Raw genomic sequence first — 23,186 nt, 5'->3', positions numbered from 1 at the left:
TCAGAGTTGAACTAGGAATGGCCGCCGTGGAATTGTGGCCAGTGCGCCTTTGCTCCTTGGTGTACATGACCTCACAGTCCAAGAAGTGGCCAGGTGTCCTGTTAATAACGCAGTGCAGGCGCTGTTCTCCTGGCCTTCTTTGTAACAACACCCAGAGCCATCGTGGTGGTGGTGGTGGTGGTGGTGGGGCCGGGAGTGGGTGGCCAGGAGGCTTCTGGCACTCGACTTCTCTCTTTGGGAAAGTAGTAATATGGGAGCTCCAACTTGCTCATGTGTCGAACTCATGACAACGTTCAGAGACATGTCTGCTGCCCCTGCCGCCCTCTGATCTGCCAGACAAGCCCCAAGGGCCACACGCTCTGCTCTTGGCCCTTCGTGTCGACATCGGGGGATGACTGGAATAGAAGATGGCTTTTTAGTGGGCATAGCCAGCCTGAATGCACTGCGGTGCCATTTGGCCTGTTGTCGAGCAGAAGAGGGGCATTCATCTAGCAGAGTGGACGAGCTGGGACTGCTGCCCAATCCAGTCCAGTCCCAGCTTGGCCCGTTACATCTCTGACTGGGCATGTCGCCTTCCCCCTCTCAGTAGAATGGAGATAACACTACCTGCCTCATAGGATTGTTGTGAGGATTCAATGAATTAATGGATGTAAGACCTTGAGAACAGTGTCCGTGCCACGTAAGGGCTTACTGTTATTACCGTTGCCCACCAGGGCATCTCAGGCTGTTCTCGGACATGGCCTGGCCTTGGTCTCTGTTCTGGGGGCCCTGGATTTTGTACATTAGCATCATAAGCCATGAGGCAGTGTTCCTGGGCCAACCCAGGTGTCACTGGATCGGGAGCCAAGAGGCTTCTGGGGTGATTAAAGTTGCCCTGGGCTCAGGGTCGCCAGAGATTGGCCTCCCACCAATAGGGAGGGGCCTTGTCTGGTGTTGGGCTGAAGCTGTACCCTTTTACCCCCTGGGGAGCCTCAAACCTCATTGTGAGGGAGGCCAGGCCTCCTCAGGAGCACTCTGGCTCTCCAGTATTCTACGAGACCCAGCTTGTGGCGGGGGCTGGTGTCCACACAGCCCTGAGAGGCTGGGGCAGATGATGCGCTCAAGGCAGGTGAGCTGCCCACGGCCCGAGGTCAGGTAACAGAATGGATTGGGTTCTTCCTGATTTGTTTTTAGTAAACGCTGGCCACAGACGAGTTCCGGGAAATCGTCACTTACGCAAATTTGAAACCCCGCATGACAAACCGGGTCCCTCTGTTGGCTGGGTCCGGACAGGAGAAGTGGCCAAAGGCCTTTACCATTCTCCACGCCCACGCTGTTCTTTCCCACGCTGTGCGTGCGAGGGTCACGTCTCAGTGTTGTGTTTGAACCACATGGCAGTTGTGGAGTCGGGTGGGCTGACTCACCAGGGACTCTCCTTTGCCTCCTTTGCAGCTGTTTTCAGCATTTTACTCCAGACTCCGATCTTTGACCTTTGGGGAATCTAGAAGAATGATCAAAGATGAGTCCTGAGCAGGATATTTGAAATGACCCAAGGAAGGCCAATCTCCTTATTCTACAGGGGCAGAAAGAGGCCCAAAGAGGAGGATGTGCCCTAGATCCCAAAGGGAGATAGGCTACAGCCTGGAATAGAGGAAAACGTGAGTGAGGGGACTGTCTCTGTTGACCAAACTGGGTTTGTTCTTTTCTTAAAGAATTAAGCACTTGTGCCCTTCCTCTGGTTAAAAAAAAAAAAATTCAAGAAGCCCTGTCAAAAAAGGCCGGAAAATATAACAGGCTATACTACTAACGAGCACATTTGTCTGGGAACTCTAATTATTAAAAAACGTGTGCTTCTTTGTCAAAGTTGAGCAAGGGCAGGGGGCAGGCAGGAACTTCCTTGTTTCCCACAGGAATAGGAGGGGCGGTGGTCATCAGCCAGGCTTTGGCCCTGGGGACCCGGCCGTTGCAGCGCTGGGAAGAGCAGGGCTGCTTGAAGTCCCGCAGCTGCGAGGACCATGACCCGCACCCCTTGAGGGGATAGCTGGGGCCTGGCCCGACGTTCCTGATTCTGTCTCCACCCCTACCCGTGGCCAGCAGTGCCACCTGTCCTGGACAGCGCTGCCGAGAACGGGGATGTTGTGGAAACTCGTGTGCCTCCTGGGAGGGATTTCTGTCAGGCCTCCTCCTGAGAGGAGAAAACTGGGAATATCCACAGCCACGGCCGACGGGGGCTTCCAAGAAGGAAACTGTGTGAGAGGGACTCCTGGTGCTTCTTTGGTGGTGAATCTGGGGGAAGTTCGTGTAAATTTATGTTGGAAACAAGGTCAGTGAACTAACTAGGGAGAGCTGGCTCTGCCTCTGAGGAGAGGCGAGCTTGCATGCGGTTTACGTGGAGGCCCTCTTCTGTGGCAGCACGTGCCAGGGATGCAGGGGTGAACAGATACACACAGTTCTTCTTGCCCTCGGTGCTTATTATAATTTGGACACTAAGAGATTCATATTGTGGGTGGTGTTGGGAAGGCAAAAGTCTGAGTTCTTGGAATAATGGGAGGCCGGACTGTTTAAATAGAAGGCTGAGAGGTCTGGAGAAGGCTGAAGAGATGGGCAGATGGGATAAAGGCTGTAGGACCCATATATGGGTTCCAGGGCAGGGAAGGACTGAACCAAGGGTAGGGTTTGCGCGAGGGAGTCCAGAGGCGTCCAGTGAGCTTAGGAGGTGGGGAGAGGCCAGATTTTGTGGGGCCTTGGAAGTATTTTAGGTTTGGTTCTAATGGGAAGCCGCTGAAAGGTTTCTTTAAGCAGGGGAATGGTTAGAGTCTGGCTGGGGGTAGAAAATGGATGGAACAGGTAAAGGCAGAATTGGGGATTGTGTAAGTGAGGCAAGAGGTGCTGGCTGCTTGGCCCAGGGTGGGGGATAATAGGATTGCCATGACTGGCCTCAAGGTGTGTGGGGAACAAGGAGGGTCAGTAATGAATGCCAGTTCCCAGAAGGTTGTCAGAGACACTTAAACTCAACCTTTCTGGAAAGAACTCTTCCTTTTCCCTAATGTGCCTTTCCCCTCATCTTTACCACTCTTCAGAAATAGTTAAACCTATTTTTCTCATTTTATCTTGCAGTTTAGTTCTTTTTTTTTTTTTTAAATATCTTGTCAAATAGATTCCAGTTACATGGCCCTTAATAATAACCTTCTGTACATAACAGGTTTTATTCTTTTGAAGGGCTGAGGGATGTTCCATGACATAGATGTGTACCACACTGATTTACTGCCGGTCTCTAACTCTTGTTTCCCCCCCCACCCTTTTGCAGGTTGACCAGTATCTCTACCACATGCGTCTTTCTGATGAGAACCTTCTGGAGATCTCTAAGCGGTTCCGCAAGGAGATGGAGAAAGGGCTTGGAGCCACCACCCACCCCACTGCTTCAGTGAAAATGCTGCCCACCTTTGTGAGGTCTACTCCGGATGGGACAGGTGCTGCCCCTGGGTGGGGGAGGGTGGTGCGGCTCAGGGTGCCCCATTGCCGGGGGGAGATTTGGGTGGCTTTTTGTTCAGGGACTGTAAGAACAATGTATCAGCAAAGGTTCTTTGGTTTCACGCCTCAGAAACCAGCCCTGGCTAGGTGAAGCATACAGGAAATTTAACAAAGTCGACAGGGAGGGGTAGACAGGAAAACTGGGAGGCAGGCAGCCACGGCAATCAAAGTTGAAGCAAGTGTTTGTCAGCCCTACCAAGGCATTGCTGCCGGCTATTTGTTATCTGTCCCTGTGCTGAGGCAGGCTGATCGGCTGAGTTTGGGAGCTCACAGTCCCACCGAGATTGCACACAGTCATGGTGATGAAGAACAACTGTGTTTGAGATGGTCACAGCCAGAGGCCGGGCAGTCACTCTACGTGGCACATTCCACAGCCTTGCTGGAAACAGCATGGTACAGATTGTCCTGTGTGTTTCTGGAACTCCGTGAAAAAAAGAGTACTTGAAGTCCACATACGCTTGGGAGAACGTGAAGAGCCACAGTGCATGTCTAGGGATTAAAGGCTCTGAGGGTGCACACAAGAACCTGTCACGCTTTGTTTCATCCCCTTACTTGGATACAGACCCTGTATTTCACGATGCACCACCCAGCAGGTGATTTAATCAAACCAGAGTAAAGGGTGGTGGTGGAGATGGAAGTGGGAAGATAGGTTGGGCTGGAGGGCCTTGCACGCACACCTAAAACAGTGGGTCTGTCTTCAGTAAGCGCAGGGGAGTAACAGAGTTTTCAAGGGGTGTGGGCAGAACTGTCTGGGTAACGCACATCAGCAGCAGCGTCTGCCCTGTGGGACGGAGTGATGGGGCGGCTGGTAGAGACAGGGTGAGGCCCAGTGGGATGTGCTGGGCAGCGACAGGAGTCAGAGGGGATGCTAGGATGTTGAGCTCTGCTGCCGAGGGGTGGCGGCATCCTCCGAGAAGGGACGGAACGCCGTTGTGTCAGCACATTCACATCCTTGGTCATCCTTATGTCATTTAACCCTCGCAGTTACTGTTCACTGGTAGACGTGAGGTACCTGTGGGGGCCGGGAGGGGCGAGCAGTGTGGGACAGCCACCTGCATGTGGATGGTGGGGCAAGAGCCCCAGGGGCAGCCGCCCAGGCAGGGGAGGAGCCAGCAAGCACAGACTCCCCAACCCGAGGGAGGAGACAGCACCAAGATACCGCTGGGGAGGGCACAGGGCGAGGGCTTGTTCGTGCACCCTGTGCCTTCCGAGGTCTCATCACATCTGGCTCCTTGAGGCTAACCTGCCTGAGAGCCTCCGGGGACCTGCTTTGTCTAATGAGACTTTGGACCTTCCTAAAATTTGGAAAATAAGTATGTTTGCCCTGGGACTCAGCCTGGACCCAGCACCGAGCGTGTGGCCTGGTTCAGGATTGCTCTGAGTGTGTGTCTCAGCCCTGCAGTGAGTTCCCTGAGGCGAGCGGCCACCTCCGATCGCTGGGTATCCCTCATATGCCCTCCACATTGGCACTGTTTACTGTACCTACCACTCCCTCTGACTGGCGGCCACACCCGCTTCTACTGTTTTTATTTGACATTCTCATAAATTTACTAGCTCCTTAAGGCCAGGGACATTGTTTTATTTCAGGCATCAGCACCAGGCAAGTACCCCAAGTGTCTACTACATTTTTATGGTCTAAGAGCTTTTCTGAGCACCTATGTGCAGTAACTCATTTACTTTTCATAAAACCCGATAAGGGAAGTACCAATTTTATCTACATTTAAAAAAAAAAATTTTTTTTTTAAGAGGAGGAATTTGAAGCTTGGATGGTCAAATTCTTGCCTAAGGTCACACGGCTAATGAGAGGCTGAGTCAGGATTCAAACTCATGTATGCCAAAGGTCAGGCATCAAGACCGCACCCGGCCCATTATGTGTGTGCGTGCACGCGTGAGCCTGTGCCCTCAGCATCAGAGCACATGGTCTGAGCGCAGCTGCAAGCGTTTGAAATGTGGGGCTGGGTGTCTGGCTTCAGTAGGTGAATACATTTGTTGAGAACTAGGCATGGGGCCAGCTTTTCACATTCTCGCTGCCTTCCTGAGATTGGAGCCCTGCACGCCCCCCTTTGCCTCTTAGAGTTTGCACTGATTACTGTGCTGTGTGGTCATTGAATTTTCTTCTGTGACCTCAGGCTGGGGTCCTGGGATCCTGTCTGCGTCCCAGGGTGGAACCACAAAGGAGCATTTAGCCTCTGTGAATGTGAGTTGCCTGGACCGAGGTGGGAGCCGGAGGCCGACTCCTGCAGCCTTCTGGGGCAGAGGGGTCTGGGGCAAGACTTTTTGCTTGATCTCCTTTGCACACAGACACAGGGAGATTTTGCATGACTTTGGTGATACACAGAGTACCTCTTTATTTTATTTTATTTTTTTTTTTAAAGATTTTATTTATTTATTTGAGACAGAGAGAATGAGATAGAGAGAGAGCATGAGAGGGGGGAGGGTCAGAGGGAGAAGCAGACTCCCCGCTGAGCAGGGAGCCCGATGCGGGACTCGATCCCGGGACTCCAGGATCACGACCTGAGCCGAAGGCAGTCGCTTAACCAACTGAGCCACCCAGGCGCCCCCAGAGTACCTCTTTATAATGTCAAATCCTAGAGGGTAACTGGGGATGGTATGTGAAAGGAATAATGTGTACTGGAATGCTTTATTCCCTTAAGCAGAGCAAGTGCCCCAAGTGTAGGAACCCCAGCCCTCAGCCCCTTCATTTCTCCCTTGCTGGGGTCCTTGGGCCAGCAACTCACCCTAGCTCTCTGGGACGCAGTGTGTTCTCCTTTGTACAATGAAGAGGTGGGTCTGGGAGTCCCAGTCTGTTCTGCATGTGTACTAGAACCAGTGTGCTGCTTATTTATGCACAAAAAAAATTCTTTGAAATACTGTGATGGAGGCATAGTCCTTAATGTCCATCAGTTGGGCACCGGTCAATTCATGCAGAAAACGGTCCTCTGCAACCCATTATAAAGCACGAGATAGATTTACCTACATTCATACTCTGTAAACTCATGTATATATATGTAGCTACAGGTATATAAAGTCTCAAGGACACACACTGAACTATTAGTAGTAGTTTTCCTGGTACATGAGGTTGGCGATGACTAGTAAAGTGGAAGGTATACGTATATGGCAACTCCGTAATACTACCTCGGGCTATATTGTAACTAGAGCAGATTCCCTTATGAACCAAGGAGGGCTGTTCAAGAATGTTCATAACATTGTTGCTTATAATGACAGACTATTGGAAACCGTTTATGGACTATCCCTGTGGAGGGATACTATGCAGCGTGTTACATGAATGTGTGTATATTAATATGGATACATCTTAAAAACAATGTGTGAAACATTGGGGAAGGACTGGTACCTCCTAGTAGCTGGATGTAACTTAAAAATCACTCAAACAATGCTGTGCATTGCTTATGGGCATACACACATCGTAAAATTTATTAGGATCTAAACTGGAATATATATCCAAGATGAATGATAGGAATTGCTCTTGGAAAATTAAGAAAGGAAACTGAACTTGGGGAGGGGAGTATGAGGGGATGTAATTTAAAATGGTCAATATCAAGGCTTTCAATTTTATATTTTGTTAGTTGTCAGCCTGGGTTCTTTGCTGCTACTGGGGGTTATGTGTCTCTCCCACAGAAGGCTAGGGGTCTTTGCTCAAGTGATGCCTTTTCCACGAGTACCTTCCTCAGCCCATTCCTTTCCAGCATTTCTTCTTGAATCTGGGAAATTAAATCTCGGCTCTAAATCTCTGATATAGAGTGACTTAATCTTTAAATCAGTGGCTTTCTAACTTTTCTGGACTGCATGCTTACACCAAGAAACACCCATGTATAAATATTTATATACAGCTGAAACAAGTTTCAGGGACCAATGTCTATTCTTGCATGTGGTTCAGTCAGATATATTGCTGTCTGTTCATTTTCAGAAGCTGCTGGTCAAGAGCCACTGAATTTTTTTCCAGCTTGCCCTGTGAACGCTGCTGCCTTAAAAGCTCCTCACCCAGTTTTGTCCTAGATGGGCGTTTGTAAAATTGGCTTCTTCTTGGTGGGGATGGGAGGTGGTTTCAGGGCAGTGTCGGGAGGGGTGAGGATCAGAATGCTAGATTAAATGGGGTTGAATTCAAACTGTGTGCTTAGGAGCAGTTCATGTACACCCTGATCCTCAGTTTCCTCATTTGTAAAAAGAGGAACCATTAAGGGGCTGGAGGCCCAAGAATTAAGGGAAAAGCAAATATGTGCCCTTCTCATGTGTTCTGTAAACACAGTCCTGTGATAACCACAAGTCACCTCGGCAAGAGCCACGGCCAGCACCAAGTTCACTGAGAGAGGGCGAGTAAGCCTTCCAGGTCCTTCCTTTTGGAGGGAGTGGCTGTGAGGGTTCATCCCCATCCCCAGAGGCCCTGCGTTTTGGAGCGAGGACCAGGTTCCAACTCTTGTTTCGATGGGTTCCAGCTGTCTAATGGTAATGAAAATCCTGGTAGAAAGTGTGGGAGGGACTTCAGGAAGCTTCAGGCCATCCATTTATGACGGAGGCCTCCATTACACTGAAGGAAAATGAACCTTCAAATCTTGGTTTGCAGTCTGTGAGCAGGAAGGGAATGTCAGTGGACACAGAGCCCATGGCCGCTGATTCTAAAATAGCCACACTTCATAGATTGTGTGGACCATCTGTGCACAGAAATGTAGTTGGCACAGATAAAAATGAAATATATGTAGATGGGCCAAGAATATCAGACGGCTGGGGTGCCTGCCTGGCTCCGTCAGTTGAGCGTCTGCCTTTGGCTCGGGTGGTGATCTCAGGGTCCTGGGATCGAGCCCTGCGTCGGGCTCCTTGCTCGGCGGGGAGTCTGCTTCTCCCTCTCCCCCACCTGCTGGTGCTCTGTTGCTCTCCCCCCCTCAAATAAATAAATAACATCTTAAAAAATATACCATTAAGCATATCAGATGGCTGTCATTCGGGGTATATAAAAAAAATCTTCCCCCTTTCTCTGCCTCCCCCACCCCCTCAGTTTCAAAAAGTTGAAAGAATTGTATAATGGACATCCACGTACAGACTATCCAGATTCTTCTACATTGATATGTTACTAAATTTGCTTTACCACACTCCTCCATCCTTCTACCCATCAGTGCATCTTGTTTTATTTGATGCATTTGCAAAGTAAATTACAGAAATCAGTTTATTTCAACCCCAAAATTTCAGTATGCACATTACTAACTAGATTTCAATATTTGTTTTCTTTTTAATATAAAATTGACATACAGTGAGATGACAAATTATAAGTATCATCCGATGAGTTGACAAATAACGTACAGTTTTAATACAGTGTATATATTTAATACAACCCCCATCAAGAGAGAACGCATTACCTCCAGCCCAGAAAGTTCCCTTGTGCCCCTTCCCAGGCAATCCCTGACCGCCAGAAGCAATCACTTTTAAATTTTCCATGTGTATGAGTTTTGCCTGTTGAATAACGTTCCACAAATCTAGTCATAGGGTATTTACTCTTTATGCAAGGCTTCATCTATCCATTATACTCTGAGCTTTATCCAGGTTGTGTATATCGGTAGTTCGTTCCTTTTGGTTGCTGATTTCATGGTATGTTTGGAAGCCTATATGAGATGCATATTGATGGACACCTGGGCTGTTTCCAGTTTTCACCCATTAGGACTAAAGCTGCTTTAGACATTTGTGCACAAGCCTCTTCATGGACTCATGCATTCATTTTCTTGGGTAAAAACTAGGAGTGGAATTTCTAGGTCATAAAGTTTGGTGTGTATTTTATTATAAGAAACTGCCAGACTTTTTTCCAAAGTGATTGAACCATTCCGTTTTATATTTTACACTCCCACCAACAGTGTGAGAGTGCCGCTTGCCCCTTATCCTCACCGATATTTTTGTCTGTACCCTTCCTCTACCTTCTTCTGGGTTTTTGTGGTGCAGAGTTGAATAAAGAAAGCATTTGTTTCTATCTGCCAGGAACCCCTCCTTCTCTGACCTCTCCGTAGGCAGCCCTGCCCTAAGGCATGGCTGTGTGTCTAATCGTGGTGCCCGCTCCAGCCACAGTCCCATCAGCGGGCCTACCACATATATCACAGGGACCCATCCGGCTCTCAGAGGACAGAACAGTTCTATCCGAAGAGTAAACGCAGGAATAATTGGCACTATTTAATGAGCACCCACGATGTCTATGCTAGGCGATTTACATAAATAATCTGGTTTTTTTCCCCACGCAAACTTTTTTTTTTTTTTAAGATTTTATTTAGTTGACAGAGAGAGAGATAGTGAGAGCAGGAACACAAGCAGGGAGAGTGGGAGAGGGAGAAGCAGGCTTCCTGCTGAGCAGGGAGCCCGATGCGGGGCTCGGTCCCAGGACCCTGGGGTTATGACCTGAGCCAAAGGCAGACACTTAATGACTGAGCCACCTAGGCGCCGCCCCCCCCCCCAAACTCTTTAAGAGAGACATTCCAGTGTAAAAGTAAGGCAGCTGAGGCCAAAGGAAGTGGGTGATTGCCAAGGTCACACAAGGCCAGTGAATGGCAGAGGTGAAGAGTTGAAAAGTTTAAGGATTTAAGCAGAGGAAGTCCTAACTCCATGGCTATAACATTCGTAATTTACATCCACTCGTGTTGCTGAACGAAAGTTTCTAGAGCAAATTGGATTATCACCTTTTAAATACATCACAGATAGGGGTTTGCCTGGTACCATTAAAATAAGAAGCTCAAGTACAACCCAACTGAGAATCTACTAATATTCCAGTTGCAATTTCCACTTTACAAATAAAGTATCTTTGTGGTGTCTTTATCTCAACAAGATTGTTTAGATATAAAGATGCCTATTGTAAGGCCCAGTGAGTTGAAGGCTTTGCTGTATTGATCATTTGATACTTCCCCACTTCTCTTGAATTGTGGATTATTTTCACAGGTGAGTATATCTCTACCATCTAGGCAGGCAGAACTCCCAAGAGAGCAGGGGATGATGATGATGATGATGATGGTGATAATGACAAACTGTAGGTTTATTAAATGCCAACTGCTGTGCTGAGCACTGTCTTTGAGCAATGTCATTAATTCTGACAGTGACCCAGTGGTAGGCACTATGAACCCCATTTTATAGAAAAACCAGATTTGTTTGATTAGGCATCTTGCCCGAAGTCACATGGTGAGCCAATGGAAGTGCTTGATTTTAAGCCCACCTGCTGGCTGTCAATGCCTGGGTGCTTAGCCATACCACGAAAGGTGCATTTTGGGTTTCTCTGCCACCCGCTCAGCCCCTCTGCCCCCTGTTAGCACAGTGCATTCATTCTTCGGCTAGTAACTCAGGCCTGTCTCTTCAGTTTGGTTCCACAGAGTCCCCACCAAGGCTGGTCCTCTGTGGGGAAGCAGTATGCTTAAAAATGCCTTGTGCCCCACCTTGGAAGAATGAAAATTGTCCTGGGGGAGATAAGGCTTTACACAGATCAAATGGTTACAGAATGGTACCCAGTCATGTCATGTAAGCGCACAATGTAAAGAGAGACTAGGCTGCTAGGGTTGCGCAGAGGCTAGTAAAACCCAAAAGGAGCCCTTATTTTGGTTGCTCAGCATTATATCTGTTAACAGGCGTGCAGTGGAGATAGATCAATAACCAGCACACAAGCAAGTTAGTGGATTTATATGACACCGACAGTATAAACCAAAGATTGTATTGATAAGTGGCTTCCTTATAGTAGTAGCTAGAATTTATTAAACATTTACATGTACCTGGCATTGTGCCAAACACCTTACACATTCATTGCATTGAATCTTGGCGGGACACTGTGTGTGTGTGTGTGCGTGCACACTCGTGTTTGTGTCCCCGAGCCGTGGGGAGTGGAGGGGAGGTGCTGGCTAGAGAGGTCATTACTATTCCCTTTTAACAGATGATGAAACTGGACATTTCTAGTAACTTACCTGAAATGGTACGGCTGATTCATACTGAAACAGGATTTGAACTCCTGGTAGGCCTGCCTGAAAATCTGAACACACCCAACGGATTGAAACATGTTTTAATCCTTTGAAGAGTGGTTTCACATCGGTGGAGCGAATGTAAACACTTCTGTGATTGGCACATATTTTGAGCTTAAACACTTCTTGAGTATCAAAACACCGGGATGGTGCTTTCCGATGGTGTTCTGGGAGCTTTGGGGGCACTTAACAATGTGTTAATTGTGCTCCAGCCCCCTTCTTTCAGTGGGAGCAGCTCTGTTTTTGTCTAGTTTTATATTTTGGCATTTGGCATCCTATTGCTTAAAATGATTAGAAGGCCAACGTCGTAGAAGATCCGATTACCCCGTTCCTTGACTGTATTAGACACTAGCATTAACTGTGATTTGATACCTTTAATGACATGGAGTTACTTTATTTCTGAGCTCCTGAGTGGAGACCAGCATTGTATTCTAATGGAGTAGCTGGGATCTTGGAGCTTAAAAAGAGGCCACCAGACGTGGCGGTGGCGAGCGATTCCAAGTACACGGGAAATACGTGCCTCAAAGCCTGTGTCTGCCAAAGGTAGTTTTGCTGGATTACCTATCCAGGACCTGCAGATTTCTCTTTTGAGTCCTCTTATTTGGAGTCCATGCCATACAATCTTAGGGCAGTCTCTTGCAGTGTGCTAGCTAGCACGCGTTGGAAAACTAAAGGATAAACAAGGTCTCCAACCCAGAGCTACTCTGGGGAGGAAGATTGGAATGTTCGGTGCAGTCATCTGGGGCCCCTGGAAATGTCCCTGCTGTGGCAGGGCAGGCAGGTGCTAGTCCCTTTGGGGGCATTGAATTATTAAAGGGCCACTTAGGAACTGGATGTGATAGTAGGGTATGTGTCTTTGACCTACCTCAAAGTTTGAGGCTCCATGCCTCTGGCATTAGGTGATGAGCGGTGATGTCCTTATGGTTGGATCTAACATGGCCCTGGGGTGACCAGCCATCCTGGTGTGCCTGGGACTCTCTAACTTTAAAGCACTGAGAGTCCCATGTTGGTCTTGGGCAAACTGGGGTGGCTGACCACCATACATGGCCCTAGAACCCAGGGCTTCATCACTGCTTGGCCCGACTATCTCACAGCGTCCTCCTCACCAGCGTCCCTGGCACTAGACTCATCATCCACAGTGCTACTAAAGCCCTCTTGAAAACAAAGCTGACCCTGTGCTTAAAATCCAGAGTCCTTGGCATGGACATTTGCTACATGCAGGTAGCGTGTTGTAGGAGCCCTACGTTGCAGCCACTCCTGAACACGCCATAAACTTCCATACCCGTATATATGTCCCCTTCTCCCTATCTGGCAACTTCATACCAGCATTCAGACCTGGCTAGAACTCTTCCTTGTCCGAGCAAAACCAGTCATTCCTTCTATCATGGGCTCGCCACTGTGCATCTAAGTGCTCCCTTTCTCACCGTCTGGTCAGGGACTGGGTTTGCATACAGCAGCAGTTAGCCGAGAAGCTCTTAGTACTATGTTCGGTGCTCAGTGTTGAAATAGCTGATTGCAGAATGCGAAATATTTTGTTGGCAGGTCCTAGAATAGATTCTGTGTTTGACTCTTTAAAATAGTGATTTTTAAAAAAAAAACATTTTCTTTAGTAGTGGATCCCATTCCCAGCTTTAAACAGAATGAAATCTTATGTAGAACCCCATTATCTAAGACAGTAACGGTAAGGGAAAGATATAAAATTGGAAGTGAGGAGGTGGGAGGTGAGGTTGTGCCTTAACTGGCCTTCCTTAACTCAAGAATAGCAGACCTTGCCACCTGCAAGGATCCCCAGAACTCCGGGAACACTGAATAAAAGCCTCTTGTTCAAAAAGAGGCTCCTAGAGCCTGTTCTGAAAAAGTTTTGGGGCGGGGGGGCCGGGCCCTGGCTCCAACCTTGAACAGGCAGGGCGCTGCCCCTTTTGAAAGTAGTTGCCTTTGACGAAGGGCACTGCTGCTTCAAAACACAAAACGAGACCCAACCTGTTTGTAAGTCACTCTTTGAGCTCCAAGTACCGGATGGAAGGAACAGGTGGTGAGCTATTTTAATTAGTGGCAAGTACCTAATGATTGAAAATAGATCCTGCTAGAAAATCCAACTGGCCCTTGCCTCTCCTTCCTCAAAAATTGCGTGGACCTTGCCAGGTGCAGGCCACTTACTTCTGCGTTATTAACAATGCTGAAGTTACGGGCTGCTCAGACCCATTACTGATGTCTCATCGACGAACCTTACGGTGACTGTCATGTTCAGGCGGCCAGTCTAATGCCATTCTAGTCCTCCTCAGCCTTTCCCCGAGACAGGTGAATTCCCAGAAGAAATTGAAACCCTTTTATCTTGCTGACCTTATGTATTTGATAAGAGCCTCACCAAAAGTGGGCAGAATGGTAGTCCAGGATGGGAAATGAGTCAGCAAACACACTCCGCCAGACAGAACAACTTGGATCTTAACTGTTGGGCAATTTGATGGAAGGTAGCATGACCTAATGCTCCTCTTGCCTGTTCCTCTTAACTGTGGGCTGGCAGTGCTGGGTTGAGTCTTTGCTTTCTTGTAGAAGAGGGTTGGTACCCCTTCTCTTGTCTGGTTTTGGGGGGGGGATGCTTTTAATGAGGAGGACCTTTGGCAGAGAGGGCTTGGTGGGAACAGAGGTTCCATGTGATTGTGGGAGATGGCAGCGATTTGTGGCTACCAAAAAAGGCGATCAACAAGCTTTAAAGGTCCTGGGCTCCTGGGGGAGGAGGGCATGTCACCTCCATCCAGTGGATGTGTGTCTGCCACCACCCACTCATGTCTCAGAGCTCTTGGCCATCCAGTAGGCCTGGGGGAGGGAGGGACAGACTGCAGTTACTGATAAAGATTAGGGCGTCTTTGCTTTCTTTTTCACCACTTTATGCCTTATTTGCCTCATTCTAGATTCTGTGCCAGGCCCTCCTTACCTTCCAGGAACAAGAGACATGGGTGTGGTGCTGTGGGATAGGCATGGGCTTTGGGGTCAGATGTACTTGGTTCAAACCCAGCAGTCATTTACCCCTGTGTGACCTTAAACCAGATGACTGAACTTCTAAACCACAGTGTCACTTCCTCTGCCACCCAGGCCAGCTTGGAGCCTGCTGGTGACCTCTGCACTTTATGCTCTTGGCATTGTTAATGAAGAATTCCTTATTTGAGGATTTATAACTTTCCCATGAGGAGCCTCCTTGCTCATCACAGTAGAAAACTTTGCTGGAGAACCAGACCTGAATTTGAATCTTGGTTTCAATTACTTGACCTGAGTCTTGGATTTTTTCATCTGGAAAATTGGTATTATGATGCCCCATACGGTTGCTTAAGATTGATGAGATAATGCTTATGAACAAAGTGACCATCACTTAACAAATGCTTTTCTTCCAATAAAAACACCTACGTGTTGGGCCCTCAAAAACTAAACCTCCCCACACCTGCCTCTTTCCATTGTTTTATTACCACAGTAATCCAGATGCCAGTGATGGAAGTCGGAACTCTGTCCCAGGGACGAGAGAGATGAAGACAGGGTTTTGGGCTTCGTTTTCCAAAAAAAGTCCCATTAAAAAATCTAGAAAATGGGAGCTGGGGAATTAGCTCAAATGGTAGAGCACTTGCTTAGCATGTGAGAGCTAGTGGGATCGATGCCTGCATTCTCCACAGCTGAATTTTATGCAGGGAGGGGCCCGCCCATCTGGGCCAATTTACCCCAAAATGGCGGCCGTGCAGTGAGTAGCTGGGTGCCCTTAGTGGGGTGACTTGACTTCCCCAAGGGAGAGGCGGGGTGGGGGTGGGGCCTTAAACAACAACAACAAAAAAGAAAATAGATGAATTTGGTCTTTCCATTACACTTTGAAACTTTGCTTCCTTCATTTTAGCAGTGGTGGTGGCCACATTCAGGAGGAATTGGGGAGAGTTAGGAAAGGTGGCAAACTCATGTAATCTTTAGAATTTGTACAGATACAACATAAAATCCAGAAACCATAAATATTTTGACAACATAAAAATTAAATGTTTCTGCATGGCAAAAGTACTACAAAGTAAAAAGACAGACATTCAACTGGAAAAAATGATAGTAAATATATAACCAATAAGACTATTTTCTCTAATATGCAAAGAGCTCTTTTAGGTAGTTAAAGTAATGAATGTGTGTTTTTTTAAAAAAGATTTTATTTATCTGTCAGAGAGAGCACAAGCAGGGGGAGCAGCAGAGGCAGAGGGAGAAGCAGGCTCCCTGCTGAGCTGAAGGCAGACGCTTAACCGACTGAGCCACCCAGGTGTCCCTGAATGTATTATTTAAAAAGGCAAAAGATGTGAATAGGAAGTTCACAGAACAAGGAATTCAAAAGGCCAGTCAACAATTCAAAATGTGTAACCTTACACAATAGAAGGAAACCCAGTTTAAAAAATGAGATACCACTTTGAGCAAGGGGGTTGGCAAAGATTAATTGCCACATAACATGAGACCTTGGTGAGAACAAAACTCAGCTGTTGGTTTGTGGGGAAATCGTTGAGAACTTTCAGGCATGAACTTTTAGGCAATGTCTTCCAAATTAAAAGCATACATCCTAGGAACCAGCAATTCCAACTCCTTTCTCTGGATGTGTCTGTTAAGAGCCTCTGCTGTCTTTATAAAATAAATGTGCCTAAGGACACACAAGAAACATTAATAATGATTATTTTTGGTGTGTGGAGAAGAAAAGAGAGATTTGCTTTTAATTTTTCCCACTTTTGTATTGTTTGAGCTTTTTAAGGAATCCGATGTTTATATTTTACTACTTTTAGAAAGTTAAATTGTGTTCCAGACATAACAGCATACTCAACCATGAAAGAGACCTTACCTCTGATCTGATGGTCTCACATGATAAATTGATTGGTACTCAAACATTGTAACAAATGAACCATCAATGAGCAAATGCAATAGGAGGTGTTTTCTTAAAATGTTGCCTCAGATAGCAGCCATAATTCAGCAGAATGATCTCTCTGGACCTCACTGGGTCCTCTGTCACATGGCTGTGCACTTTCTTAAGAAACCTACCGTAAGCACGTTTTCCTGCCCCAGAGCCTTTCTCCCACCAGTCCAGTTTGGTAGTCCCAGGCCCATAGATGTGATGCTCCTTCACGCCCCATCACACACTCCCACGCTGTCTGCCCTGGGCTTCTGGAATGTCCTGGAAGGTTCACAGTAGAGGTGGGACTTGCACAACGAGTAGGTGTAGGTGGGGATTGGAGGGTCTGAGAAGAATTACATAACAACCAAAGGGGAAAGAGTGGACAGTAGCCGTTTATTGACGGCTTACTATGAGCCTACATATTCACACATAATATGTTCTGTATTTCGTGTCAGCTTCATGACCCCTGGGAGAAGTCAGTATTATGGGCCCTGTTCTACAGGGGAGGTGACATGCTCAGAGGCCACATAGGTAGTGAAGCAGCTGAGCTGGAATTCAAATCAAAGCCTGTTTGCCCATCACTGAAGGCCCAGCTCTTCACCCCTGCTCTACAGGGGCCTCTCATGCACGATGTGGAGCTGGGCACCAGGAGAAGGGTCTGTCCACTGTCCCAAGGAGGGTCACCTTAGGATTTAGCTCTAGGAGTCATGGTGCTGGGCCTGCCCCAGAGATACTAGACCCTGGAAAGCATCCAGTCCTAGGCTGTGGTAATTGTGATCTTGTGTGTTTGCAGATGGGGGTGCCGGGCAGGAGGGATGCCGAGAGAAATGTCTGTTCCGGTGGAGTCTGAAAAGAAAGCAAGGGATGATATTCCTTCCTGGGAACGGAGACCGGGCTGGCCTTGAATCATGACCCCTGTGGTCGCCGATTCAGCGCATTGTGTGTGTCCTAGGCTGCAGAGTGCTGAGGCAGGCAGTTCGTCTTTGATTTTCCTTTTCATCCCCCATGACAACCACCACATAGCTTTTCCTGCGGTCTGGCTGGGTTCCCACTACCAGGAGAGGCTCAGAACTAGAGTGCCTGGAAAAGTTGCCTATGGCCACGAGAAGGGCCGAGTCACACCCCGTGGGGTTGAGGTTCCTCCAACTCTCGAGCACCTGTAGCTAGTGGGGTTGGGAGGCTCTCCAGATGTCAGGGAGGGGACAGGGAATTAGCGCCCCTGCGGAGGAACACTGAAGTCACTGGGGCAGATGCCAGTGACTTTTCTTGGACAGGTTCCTTCAGTCCCCGCTGGTGAGGGTGATTTTGCTTTTCAGTCTGAGAGGCGGCCCTAACTGTGAGCCCAGAGGACTCCAGTGTGGGGACTGGATTGTGAGTGGGTGCCTGGATGGATCGTTTCTAGTACTTCCGGAGTGTGTCCTAAGTTCTTGGCACTGTGTTGGGTAGTTGAGGCACATTGTCTAGTTTTTCGCCTCACAACAACCACCTGAGTTAATGATGTTCCCATTTCAGAGGTGAGGCGGCTGAGCCTCAGGAACTGGCCACGGCCAGAATGTGGCCAGATATCTGACAAAGGTAATGTGGGCTCCAGGGCCAGGCTGTGTATGTCGCCACCACCAGACCACGGTGTGTGGAGGCAAGTCCCACAGAATCTTGGCTGGATGACAGCCCTCTCCCCCAAGTTGCCCCTCCGGACTGTAGAGGCTGTGGGTAGTGCCCTCAGGGAGCTGGGCGCAAGGAGCTTTTCTCAGGGCCAAACAGCTACTGCTGCTCAGAGGGCCTGGGCGCAGAATGGACCCTTGTTGGCTCATTCGGTCAGAGCGTTCCCCTGCCCCGCTGGTCCATGCCGCCTTAGCTTCAGTGGCCGGTCACCCAGTGGGAAACTGGCTGAGTGCTGACAAACGTGCCAGTAAGTGAATTCCCCAGGAAATAACACCGTATCCTTCCGAGACATTGTGTGGCAGGGCTGTGGAAAACTGGTGGAGCTTTGCTGGCAGGGGAAGACTGCTGAGAGGGTGAGTCCACCTCCCCGAGCCCTTGCCAGCCCCGCCAGCCCCCAGCCCTGGCCTGGCCTCTGTGCCTCTTCAGCACTTCTATTCCGTGCCATACAATGGAGCATGTCCCTGCAGCCAGCTGTATTGTCTAGAAGCTGGATGTTTCTTGTCTACACTGCTTGTTTCCTGGGGAGAAGGGACAGTGCCTTCCTGGTGACACCTGAAGATCTTCACCCACTTGTGTTTGTGGACTCTCCCTGTCCCCCCTCTACCCCAGCTCTGGGGCCTGTCTGAGTGGAACAGCTGAGTGGATACCTTTGGGTCAGCATTCTCTCACATTCTAATAAGCCTGGGATCTTTTTGGGAGGCACCTGATTGGCTGGTTTGCTAGGCCTCTTAATTTATAGCTATTTGGACCTCGTTCACTTCATCACATGACCCTCTTATCCTGCCACAAGACATTGCCATCATTGTATGCAGACATTATTAAAAAGTAAATTCTGTATGGGGACCACTATTTGGCTGAAAGCCCAGGGGCCCACAGGCCTATAGCTGTGCGCTGGGTGTCCCTGGGGGCATGAAGAACAAAACTGAGGTGTGGACTCCTGGGATAGGGCCTGAAGGGCCCCTTGAGCTTGATGGGGACTTGGCTGAAAGCCCTGAAATACTTAGCTCTTATGAGGGGGCAGGCACCTCATAATTGGGTGTAGGACTGTGTCATTGTTTGTGTGAATTCTAAAAGTAATATAAAAGTGCTCAGCATGAAGAAACAGAATCAGACCATACATAAATGTCTGTGGTAAAAAGTAAGAACCACTGGCCACCCCATCACTGGGAGGTGACTGGTGTTTATGGAGGGACTCATGAGTTTTAAGTCTTGGCCTCTGGGAGGATCTTCTCTTTCCTGAACTCATAGCAGTCCCTTGTCTCTGCAGAACACGGAGAGTTCCTGGCTCTGGACCTCGGAGGGACAAACTTCCGTGTGCTTCGGGTAAGAGTAACAGACAATGGGCTCCAGAAGGTCGAGATGGAGAACCAGATCTATGCCATCCCCGAGGACCTCATGAGAGGCAGCGGCACCCAGGTAGGACCCTCCTCAGAGGGGCCACTGGGGCTCTGGGCCCCACAGGCGCAGATGCGGCCCTTTCTCTGGTCTGGAGGGGGGAGACCCTGACTGAGGCTCGGATTTTCTGTCCTCTCCCTGCCTGGTGATCCCTTTATGTGCCTGGAGGTTGAGTGAGGCACCTCCATCAGGAGAGGTGCACACGGACCAGAGAGCGGGGAGCATGTGTGTGAGACCCCAGGGTCTGGATGGGCCGCAACGGGTGGTGTTTTGGTTTGCTGTGTCTTTGGAGGTTCGCTTGCACAGGCTGATTAGTGACGAAAGCCTGCTATCGGGAGGTCGGACCCACCCTGCTGGACACCTTTCTTTATGTTTCATTTCTATATAGCAATTTCGTGGTGCCATCAAATGGCAGGTCAGAACACATGGTTGTGGTCTGATATTTCCACCTGCTGCTGTGGTCGTTCTGCAGCCCTCTGTCTCACACTTGTTACCATAGCATCGTAGGAAGATGGAACTTGGCCCTTTAGCTTTGTGGTTATTTGCTCTTTCTCTTCTTGCCTATCTAAAACAGAAGAGGCATTGCGCACAGGGGTGGAAGCTTATTGAGAAAACATCAAAATCCAGCTTTGGGGATCTGGCACCGTGTGCTTCCACATTGCCCCGAATCCTGCTTAGTCATCCCCATATGTCTGTGGCCAATAGAGCATCTAGACAATAAAAGGAGTGGATAGAGAAGAAATATGAAATCCAAGTAAGAATCCTGTCTGTAATAGCCAGGAAAAAAGGAGAAAGGAGGGAATTGCACTGTGGTAATCTCCAAACATGTATTGAGCTTCTCCTGTGCGTGGGGCAGTGACCCTTGCTGAGAATCAAAGATTCCCGGCCTGTCCCCTCCCGGGCTTACCACACAGCTGGACCACCAGGACACGCAGAAAGTAATAACGTGTTGAAGTGGATGAGTGACCCTCAGGAGGTGCTGACACATGATGACCTGTTGTGTGACAGGCTGAGCAAAGGCTTTTTGCCTGCATTTCTTCTTTTTATCGTCACACTGGCCCTATGAGGCTGAGTGCCTCTGTTATCTCACTTTATAGATGTCGAATTGGGTTTTCAAAGACTGAGTGACTTGGCCTTAGATCATAGGGGTGGGAAGGGTCAGAGTCACAACACGAAGCCAGATTGATGTGTTTGCACAATTCCCTGGGTCTCCGTTCACTAGGTAGGCTGTGTGATGTGGTCCATGTGAGTGGTACGTCCTGGAATTAGGAAACACGGTGGTCCTGGATCCCAACTCCCTGCCCCTGCTTCCAGAGTAGTAGGCCCTCCCCGAAGGCACTGTGCCCCTGCACACATGAAGTCCTGTGGTGCAGGCCCTTCGGGGGCTCTCGCTCTCTCAAGAGTTCCCCCAGCAGAGCCCTCCTACAGAGGGGACACTTCCTGCCACCACTCCAGAAGTATCTGGCCAGTTGGTGGGTGACAGCCACCGGTCTGGCATGATTCTCTGCTCTTGGGTGTCCAGGGAGACTGGTCTCCCCTTTCGGCTGCTCTGCAAAAACCTTCCTTGGGATGTTCTTCCGGTTCCTTCTTCAGCTGCTTATCTGTCCATGGGTTGGAATCACTGAAGACATTCCTGGATGATGGCACTTCTGTAGGGATGATTCCCAGCTTGTGTGCTGGCTAGCCTTGCTGATTTTCTCTCCAGCATGTACTCAATAAAAGAGCGAATAGAGGACATGAAATCCAGTAAGATGCCGTGCCAAAGTGGTCACCTTTTAGGCCTTAGGGTTTAGAAGGGTGGAGCCTTCTTACTCCTGATGTACTGTTCTTCTCACCATACTGGGCCCCCTCTTCAAAAGGGAATTTCAGACCAAGAGGAGAACATGTGGGGGAGAGACTGCCATTAGAGTCTTTATTTGTCCCTGGGGACAGCTCTGAGGGTAAGCTTGCTTTCCTTGTTTTCATGCTGGGGTTGAACAAGGGAGGTGAAGTCCCTGAGACTGTGGGATTTTAGCTCTATGGGGGTGGTCACATAGCTCCAGTATACATAAACAATGTGTTAGTCCAAATTAAAAAAAAAAAAAAAAGTGAGACCCACCTGGAAGAAACTATAAAGCTATTGTGATATTTTACAAGTTTTGAATAAATGGAAAATTGCTATATAGAAATGAAACATAAAGAAAACTAGAAGAAAGTATAGGTGTTTATTTCACCCTAAGGAAGGGAAAGAATACTGTGCTTAAAAGCAGAAAGCAGTTGGTCAAAAGACTGGAAGGAAATTCACAGTAGCCCTTTTAAAGATTTTTTTTTTTTTTTTTAAGATTTTATTTACTTATTGAGAGAGAGAGCGAGCTCCCAGAAGCTGCTGGGAATTTGGGCATACTGTAAATTTTGTCTCTGGGGGGCGCCTGGGTGGCTCAGTCGGTTAAGCGTCTGCCTTCGGCTCAGGTCATGATCCCAGGGTCCTGGGATTGAGCCCCGCATCGGGCTCCCTGCTCCGCGGGAAGCCTGCTTCTCCCTCTCCCATTCCCCCTACTTGTGTTCCCTCTCTCGCTGTGTCTCTCTCTGTCAAATAAATAAATAAAATCTTAAAAAAAAAAAAAAAAATTTGTCTCTGGTCAGCTTCCCAACCGAAGAACAGAACTTGTTGAGTATCCAGGGAGAGGGAGAAGCAGACTCTGTGCTGAGCAGGGAGCCTGACATGGGGCTTGATCCCAGGACCCGGAGATCCTGACCCGAGCTGAAGGCAGATGCTCAACCGACCGAACCACCCAGGCGCCCCTATAGTGGCTATTTTAGTGGTGGAATTACTTTTTCCCTATATTTTCCTTTTCTTTTGGATCATAGGTGTCAATCTTTTAATTGGAGGAAAACAAATGGATTTTAAACATAAAATTTAGTTAAGACCAAGACCAAATCACCAAGCCCTAAGCTTGCAAAGATTTCTGAAGATCTGTGAACTTGGGCAGTATGGATCCCTGGATAAAATCTGTCTTCTAGCACACGAACTTCCACTTGAGCAGTGAATTACAGATTGTAATAGCAGCCACTTTAGATGTTTAAAGTGTATCTTGTGGGAAGGGGAGTGAGCAGTCTCAGACCAATAAGGAAAAGGAATCCTTTTCTAACCTCATGAAATGGTGCCCTTTGAGCCTTTTTATGGCAGGAAGGTGTTAGCTCTTTCTCCCAGTATCTTATCCTTAGAACATCAGCTAATAGAAGAGGAGATAGTCTTCCAATTAAGGGAGCAGATGGTCACCTCTTCCCTGCTTTTAAAGAGGCGTAGGTTCTCCTAACTGAGCACTGTCCAGTAGAACTTTTCCCAATGTATCTGCCCCTTCCAAATATGTTAGCTACTAGCTAGCTACCAGTGGCATTGAACACTTGAAATATGGCTCGTGTGATTGAGGAAGTGACTGTTACATTTTTTAAGATTCCAAGTGATTAAGATAACCACAGATGGCCAGTGGCTACTGTATAACTGAGTACCCCTTCATTGCCTCTTCTTGTTGGCGGCACAATTGGAAAGGGAGCGGTGGATCGGGGCTGGATGAGGGAAACCGTTTTGCTTTTCCCCCTTCCTAAGCTCCCCCTCCCTTCATCTCTGATGATTGGCCTTCTCTCTTTACACAGCTTCTGCAACTTCCCTTTTTTGGATAAAGACTATTTTTACTGAACATCATTTTGACTAAACTACCAGGAAGAAGCTGCTGGGAATTTGGGCATACTGTAAATTTTGTCTCTGGGGG

General features: G+C 48.3%; 1 protein-coding gene across 1 annotated transcript in view; it reads left to right on the top strand.

Moving 5' to 3' along the window:
* The window catches only part of HK2 (hexokinase 2), a 63,169-nt gene that overhangs the window by 15,983 nt on the left and 24,000 nt on the right, over nt 1–23,186 (top strand). The window contains exons 2-3 of the mRNA XM_021699257.1: nt 3,287–3,449; nt 19,310–19,458. Coding sequence (XP_021554932.1) covers nt 3,287–3,449; nt 19,310–19,458 — 312 coding nt within the window. The remainder of the gene's footprint in view (nt 1–3,286; nt 3,450–19,309; nt 19,459–23,186) is intronic.

The sequence above is a fragment of the Neomonachus schauinslandi genome, chromosome 10 (genome assembly GCF_002201575.2).
Source record: "Neomonachus schauinslandi chromosome 10, ASM220157v2, whole genome shotgun sequence".
Classification (NCBI taxonomy): Eukaryota; Metazoa; Chordata; class Mammalia; order Carnivora; family Phocidae; genus Neomonachus; species Neomonachus schauinslandi.
This window is presented reverse-complemented; position numbering and strand designations above follow the sequence as displayed.